The 7856-nt window shown below is 41.9% G+C and overlaps 1 protein-coding gene across 2 annotated transcripts; it reads left to right on the top strand.

Annotated features, from left to right (window-relative positions):
* Nucleotides 1-2486: 2486 nt before the first annotated feature.
* Nucleotides 2487-7167, top strand: LOC123100594 (WAT1-related protein At5g64700). 2 transcript variants are annotated; one of them, XM_044522499.1, is made up of 7 exons: nucleotides 2487-2798; nucleotides 5541-5603; nucleotides 5697-5810; nucleotides 5907-6147; nucleotides 6344-6502; nucleotides 6589-6740; nucleotides 6914-7167. In XM_044522499.1, the coding sequence occupies exons 1-7, from the start codon at nucleotides 2611-2613 to the stop codon at nucleotides 7062-7064; spliced, it is 1068 nt and encodes a 355-aa protein (XP_044378434.1). In that variant the 5' UTR covers nucleotides 2487-2610; the 3' UTR covers nucleotides 7065-7167. The 2 variants fall into 2 exon arrangements, with proteins under 2 accessions (XP_044378434.1, XP_044378433.1); XM_044522498.1 differs by lacking the exon at nucleotides 2487-2798 and adding an exon at nucleotides 5071-5381.
* The last annotated feature ends 689 nt before the right edge of the window (nucleotides 7168-7856 follow it).

The following is a 7856-nucleotide window of genomic DNA, read 5'->3' on the forward strand; positions in this document are numbered from 1 at the left end:
CGTGCGTGGCTGCTTCCGCTTCGGCACGACGCGACGAGCAGGGTAGGCTGTTATTGGGCTTTTTTTCCTCCAAGCCCATCTCTTATATTACCATTTTTTTAGAGAGGTCCTGCAAAACGGGCCGGCCCATTCTCACTAAAAGGAAATGTCACGAAAAACAACCGACCTAGTGATAACGCGCCACTGAACTAACGACTGAGCATGTGTTAAATTACAGCGCTCAAATTTACCTATTATGTACAGCGGCAGATCCTTTTTTAATAATTCGTTCAAGACATAAGGACGTTTTCTTGAACAAATTTTGAAACTCGAACATTTTTTTAAAACGTGATTTTTAGTAAAAAGTGAATAATTATTGAAACCACGAAAAGAATTTGAAAATCCAAACATTTATTGAATTTTATAAGTTTAAAATATACATTTCATTTTTTTAACATACGCCGAACAATTTCTAACTACACGGTGTACATTTTTGTGATATTTGATGAACAAATTCTAAATATACATTGAATATTTTTGTAATATACGTTGAACAATTTTGAACAACACGTTGAACAATTTTTTATATACACTAAACAAATATTAAATACATATTGAAATTTTAGGGTGGAGCGTGGCCCACCATGTGCCTCCTCCAATGACCTGGATCAGAGAATAAATGGAAGGGACTATGCCAAATTTGATTTTTGCCGAACGAATTTTCACGCCACACTCCTTATGTGTACCGGCGTCTAATTAACTTTTATTTTTAATTATGTATATTTGCAGTCTTATAGCAGATATAATTTGCAACACATACATGACAACATATAAGATCTGTTGCAATCTATGTAGGACACTATGGTCACGAACAAGAAGTCGACAACGCATATGCTGCAACGCTTATATGCATATCTCTTGTGAATTTTGCAACTTATAGTCAAAACGTTGTACAATATGTGTTGCTTTATAGGGTGTATCCTTGTAGTGGATGAGACAATACAACACTTATTTATAGAATGCCCCCTCGCGAGATTACTCTGGCAATCGATTCATATAGCCTTTAACATTAATCCACCAACTAGCATTGAAGGTTTATTTGGGACCTGGCTAGCTGGTATAGATTTGCTTACTGCGTCTCGTATTCGGATTGGAATATGTGCGCTTTTTTGGGCTATATGGAACTGCAGAAATGATATGATCTTTAACAGACAATATTCCTTAACATTCTTGCAGGTCATTTTCAGAGCTACTGCTTGGATCCGTACGTGATCCTTACTCACTCGTATGGAGTCCAGGGAGCCTTTGGTTACTGGGTGCATCCAATGTGAGACGGTAGCACGGGATATATTCAACCGGTTTGGATGGCGGTCTCTTAATAGAATAGGCGTTTAATATTCTATTCTTTTACACATGCCGGTTGTGGCTTTGATAACTCTTTAATTTTCGCTCCTCTTGCGAGCTGTAATGGAGATAAGACTATTTTTGTTTTGAACTTCGTTTTTAATAAAGATGGCTGCATGCATTCTTCGGATGCAGAGGCCGGGGGTAAGCCTCCTTTTAAAAAAAAAACTTATCAATAGCGTGGGGCTCTTACCCGGCGCTACTGCTAAGCATCTACCTATAAGGTATTTCCTAGTAGTGCATGGCGAAATAAGATTTAAGAACAAACAAGCCTCTTATGTAAAGCATATAATATGGGGATCAAATAGCACATCTTTTGTTGAGGATAACTAACTTTCGGAGAACAAAAGTGCAAAAGCTGTGAAAACTATGGATCCCAAATGAAAACGCAGGGGGGCAACTCAAGGAGGCGTTAGCTTGGCGAGGAACATACAACCAACAAACAAGACATTGAAGAGAGCGGTAGAGGGAAGTCCTGGCCACCGGTGCAGCACCGGGTGTGGGAAAGAAGAGAAGAGGCGCGACCAAGCAAACCCCATGTGTGTACCATAATTGTTTCCGAACCGGATTATTTCAAAGATTTTTCTTAAAATAGTAATCAGTTTTTAACATGGAAAAAATGGTATCACTAAAAATGAAAAAGTGTTGATGTATGTACATATGAATAAAAATTCCACCGCGTATATAAAAATGTTTGTATATACAAAAAGGTTCATGTATTTTTTAGAAATAGTTCATAGCTAGTTTTTTTTAATATTCATACACATTTTGAATATATATTCATGTACTCTAAAAAAAGATGTTAAAAGTAAGTATCCAAGAAGAAAAAGAACATAAATAGACAACAAAAAGGTGGAAATAGAAATAAAAAAAGAAAAAAAGAAAAGGTAAAACAAACTAAGCCGAAGTATTGAAAGAAAAAGGAAAAGTCCGACTAAAGAATCTGCCCAATAGACTGACTGAATCTACTCTCTACCAAGCAGACTGAACTTGCTGTAGCAGTTGAGCGTGAATCTAGCTAGGAGCGAAGAATGGGTCACACGGCCTGCAGCTCGCCCGCCCGCCCGATTCCACAAGAATCTCTCCTCTCCCCTGGTTTGTTACTTCACTCCAGTGCTTGGCGCATCGATCGCCCATCCCACTCGACCCCCGCAACTCGCATCACAGAACTCCTATTCTTGTTGGCTGATCAACCAAGTTCTCGTCGTCTCGATCGAAAATCTATCGATGGGGTCGTCGTTTAAGTCGGAGTGGGGGCCGGCGATCTGCATGGTGCTCATCGAGCTGTTCACCACGGGGCAGCTGCTGCTCACCAAGGTGGTGGTCGACGCCGGCCTCATGGTCTTCGCCCTCCTCACCTACCGCTTCTTCCTCGGCGCCGCCCTCGTCGTCCCTCTCGCCCTCATCTTTGAGCCGTACGTCGTCGCTACTCTTCTCACCGCCCATGCATCTCATCTTCAAGATTTTATTATTACTCCCTCTGATTCATATTAATTGTCGCTGGTTTAGTACAAAGTTGTTAGAGGGAGCACTTATTAATTTATGCGTGCATGCATTTCTGATCGATTATATTCATGACGTGACGTGATTGAATTCCTTCTTTGCACTTATATTGATATGTGGTTCGTGTGTGCCTATGGGTGGATGGCATGTTGTGTTTGCCTGTTGCCGCCGTGTCACTAGCATGTACTCCTAAAAAAGTACTCCCTCTGTTTGAAATTACTTGTCTCGAAAATGGATGTATCTAGAACTAAAATACGTCTAGATACATCCATTTCTATGACGAGTAATTCCGAACGGAGGGAGTATAAGATTGTTTAGACCACGAAAGACTATTTCTTTACAGAGGGAGTAGTCTCCAGACAAGTTTAGCTTGACAGACCATTTGTCTTCTTTCCTGGTGGCCGAAGAAGCTACTGAGTTTGGCGGTGGGAACTGTAAACATGACAACAACGCAACCTTGGGCGCCCGCCTTATAAGTAGTATGGAGGGTCATCACATCACTAGGGAATCAAGGGGAAGTAGTGGCTACTGGCTAGGCCTACGCCCGGTCGAAAACATAGCAAAACATTTCAAAAAAAAAAATCTCTGTATTTTTTACATCCCAGGAGCTCTGTAGCTCTGTATTTTTTACAAAGCTGCTCGGATGTCATTTGGGAATCAGACTTTGCAAAGACCTATAACACTTGTTCATAATCATTGTCACAAAGTTAGACAATATGGTCTACAAGTAACACTTAAGGCCGCAACAACGAAAATTACGCTCGTAAATTAAAACTACTCCCTCCGTTCGGAATTACTCGTCACAGAAATAGATGTATCTAGACGTATTTTAGTTCTAGATACATCCATTTTCGAGACAAGTAATTTCAAACGGAGGGAGTAATTGGATACACTAGCACCACCTCATGATCAGAAATTACAATATGCATGATCTTTGCATTCATATTGATCTGTTATGTTCTTCCCTGCTGGACCAATATATGGTTCGTGTTTGTCTATGGCGTGTTTGTCTGTTGCGTTCACCGTGTCGCCAGCATGTGGTCTGTTACTTCTGTACTGTGTTTAGCTAGATAGGTTGTTTATCTTCTTTCCTGATGGACAAAGAAGCTATACTGGGTTTGTAGGCGTGGGAATCGTAACCATATCAAATCTGATATGCCACACATATTTCCCAGGATCTTTTTAAAAAAATCAATAAAAAATGCAGCAAAGTCCAGCTATTTCTCTCCAAAAAAAAATCCCAGGATCTCACTAGCCTTTTTTTTCGAAACGAAGGCAAAAGCTTTGCCTCATCTCATTAATAAACAAAAACGGAAACAAATTGCTTGGTTAATTAACGAAGACCCGGGCGAAAACCGCTACAACACGCCCACAAGAAAGGGCACCCCGGTCGACTTGGCACCGACGAGACCACACACACCACCGACAAGGGGACACCGCCAAGGTTGTCTGCAATGTCATCGTCATCACCTCTCCCCGAGCAGGCGACTCAGACCATCGCTCACCAACGTCATCGATGCCACACAAGCCGTCAAACGGACCTCTGGCATCACCGGCCACCTGCCGCGATGCCGTGCAAGTCCAGCCCCGGGATCTCACTAGCCTTTCATGGCAACAACCTTGCATGTTTCTCATGTGGTTATTTACCAGCATGGGTTTAGCTCACGATGTCTTTGGAAGCCCTCCGCCGAACGAGTAGTATTTCACCACGAAAGGCTTACAAGGAAATTCCACTAGTATCCTACAGACTACGTACTCCCTCCGATCCAAATTAATTGACATAGATTTAGTACTAAAGTTGTGTCAATTAATTTGGACTGGAGGGAGTACATGATACAGGTTTAGCTCATTACTCTAATGAAACCAAGTCTACGACAAAAGACTAGGAATTACTTTATTAATTAATTGGAGGCATGTAGCTAACAGAGCAGGCCCTAAATCTGAAAGATTAGAAAGTTGAAAGTATAGCTAATTAGATGCAAACACAAGTTCTCTGTATAGCTAACAGAGCATGCACCGCCCACCCATATTCAAATATTTATTTTTTAGAGATTGAGGAATAACTATTATATATCCCTCAAACATAAAGAGAAAAATTAGAGGGTGTAGACATCTTGCAAACACAAGTTCTCTGTACATGCACGCCACTAGCTCACACATAAAGAATGACAAGCACTTGGTGAGTTGTTAGAGCCAGCACTCATCTCCCCTCCCTCCCCGTAGCTTTGCCATTCCCTCCTTGTCACTTTGCTCAAAGGCTATCTCCATTCTCCAATTCTCCACCACGTACGTCCAGCGACAGTAATGGGGGGCTCGACGAACGTGATGGAATGGTGGCCTGCCATCTTCATGTTGTTGATCCAAATTTTCACGACAGGGTTAATGTTGCTCACGAAGGTGGTGGTGGACAGTGGTTCACTTGCTTGGACCTTGCTCACGTACCGCTTCTTCCTTGGCGCCATCTTGACCATCCCCTTGGCGATGTTCTTTGAGAAGTTAGCTCTAATTAACTACTGTTATTTTAGCATATTTTTCTCCTTCTCATGGTTGTCATATGACAGGGAACATTTGGCAAGTAATTATCAAAATGTGTCGTGATATAGAAACATTTTGCAAATGATTATCTGTTTACTTACCCTCATCACCTCATGTAGAGGGAGGTTGAAGGAGCTTAAACTGAAGGCGTTCATATGGATTTTCACCAGTGCACTTGTGGGGTTAGTCATTTCGTTCACATCATCTCAGTTCGGCAATGGTTCTGATAAATATCTACGCACAAAGTAGTAGTGATTGTTGCTGTCACCTTCCAGATTCACAATTCCTGGTTTCGCCTACATTGGCCTTGGAGACACATCGCCAGGATACGCGGTTAACTTCTATAACATCATACCGATTGCCGCCTTCATCCTCGCGGTCCTTTTCAGGTAAACAAGATGGAAATATAATCACAAACGCCTGCTATAGGAATATTGGGGCCATAGAGGAAGGAACTGCAACAACCGACTGTTTTTTTTTCTCAGGAAGGAGCCACTGGACATGAGGAGCCTGGTGGGGAACATCAAGGTCATTGGAACCCTAGTCTGTGTTGGAGGAACGCTGGTGATCAGCCTGTACAAGGGCAAGGTGCTGCACCTTTGGCCCACAAATATCATCGGCTACCACCCGAAGCAAGCCGGAGCTGCTTTTGGTCACCACCATGTGCGTGGAACCATCTTGCTCATCACCAGCAGCCTCAGCCTCGCCGTTTGGTACACAGTACAGGTATATAACAAACATATAAGCAACAACTCACCATTGCAAAGTCTCAAATAAATAGTATTACCTATATATCATTAATTTTGTACAGGTATTTCATGCAAAATTCAACTACTCCTCCGAGGGAGTATTACCTTTTTTTTAATTCTTAAGCAAAGTGTGACCAATACAGCTTAATTATATATGAGTTTGTAATGAGCAGGCTCAGATGCTAAAAGTGTTCCCATACAAGTACTGGTCCACTGTCGCTACATGCTTCGTGGGGAGCATCCAAACGGCTGTCGTGGGGGTTGCCATGAACAGAGAGAAGGCAACATGGGCGCTCAAATGGAACATGAGCTTGCTCACCATTGTGTACTCGGTAAAACTATTCGGCTATTCCTTTTGTTGTGCATCAGTTCACTTTGTGGCTCTCAGTTGAAGGTCCTCATTTACATCTTGCTGCAGGCAATACTCAACACTGCTGCCAAGTTTGTGATGATTTCGTGGGTCGTCACGCAGCGTGGGCCAACCTATCCGGCCATGTTTTGCGCCGTGACGGTGTTCTTCACTACTATTCTTGACTCGTTGCTTCTCGGCCATGATCTGTCCGTTGGGAGGTATGCTTACCACTTCTCTCCATCCTATGTTAATAAGTGCAGATTTTGGCTAACGTTCTTAAGACCGTAGGTATATACCAGAATATGCATCGCCAATTACTAACATTATTTTCTTAAAAATTGTTGCTGAGTTTTCCTTGCAATTAATAATCGATCTGTTTACATGCCTGCAGTGTTCTAGGCATGTTCATGATTCTAGCTGGGCTCTATCTTTTCCTTTGGGGAAAGAGAAAAGAATCGGTACCTCCGAGTGAAGAAAATCCAACGGAACAAATGTTGTTTCAGAATGGAGACAAGAATGATAAATCAGTAGCTAATGTATGATTATTTCATTTGGCAATCTTACAAAAGGGACTATTCAGAAGTTTGTGTATACGAAAAACAGAGAAAAAAGGTCAATACAGTTTGTGATGTCCTCAACCATTCATCCAATTTGATCATCACGTAAAAAGGTCAATATCCCAAAATTGTTGATTATGGTTGAGTTTCTTCATTTTAATTAGCAAAATTCAAACCAGAAAGTGAAAATAGCAAAATGACACAATTAGTTCTAAGTTTTGTAGTTTCTTTGTTTGGTTTTATATGAAGTCCTCGAGCATTGACCCTGCATTATTGTATCTCTCCACTGCCTCATGCTTTTCCTCCTGTCTGAATGGATCGAGATGGATCTGTGAGGGGGCCGGGGTGTGAATAGGTCTCTACAATATTTATGATGCTTGCAAGGTCAAGGGACCAAAGTAAAACGCAGATGAACGAGCTACGGTTAGGGACAATCAAAGGCACGAGGAAACGAAGATTTATTTCGATGTTCACTCCCTTGGAGGGGAGATAATCGCCGTTGGAGAGGTGGGAATCCACAAAGTAAACCAACACCACATTGCATAAGAGCAACTCCAACACGCCGACCCAAACGGACACGCGCTTTGTCCGTTTTTTGTCCATTTGGGTCAGCCGCCTGCTTGGCGTCCACCCTCTTTTTGATTTGGATCAGTCGTGTGCCCAATGCTCGCGGCCCATTTCATGTCCTGAAGGAAATATGCCCTAGAGGCAATAATAAAGTTATTATTTATTTCCTTATATCATGATAAATGTTTATTATTCATGCTAGAATTGTAT

This window comes from Triticum aestivum, chromosome 4D (genome assembly GCF_018294505.1).
Source record: "Triticum aestivum cultivar Chinese Spring chromosome 4D, IWGSC CS RefSeq v2.1, whole genome shotgun sequence".
Classification (NCBI taxonomy): domain Eukaryota; kingdom Viridiplantae; phylum Streptophyta; class Magnoliopsida; order Poales; family Poaceae; genus Triticum; species Triticum aestivum.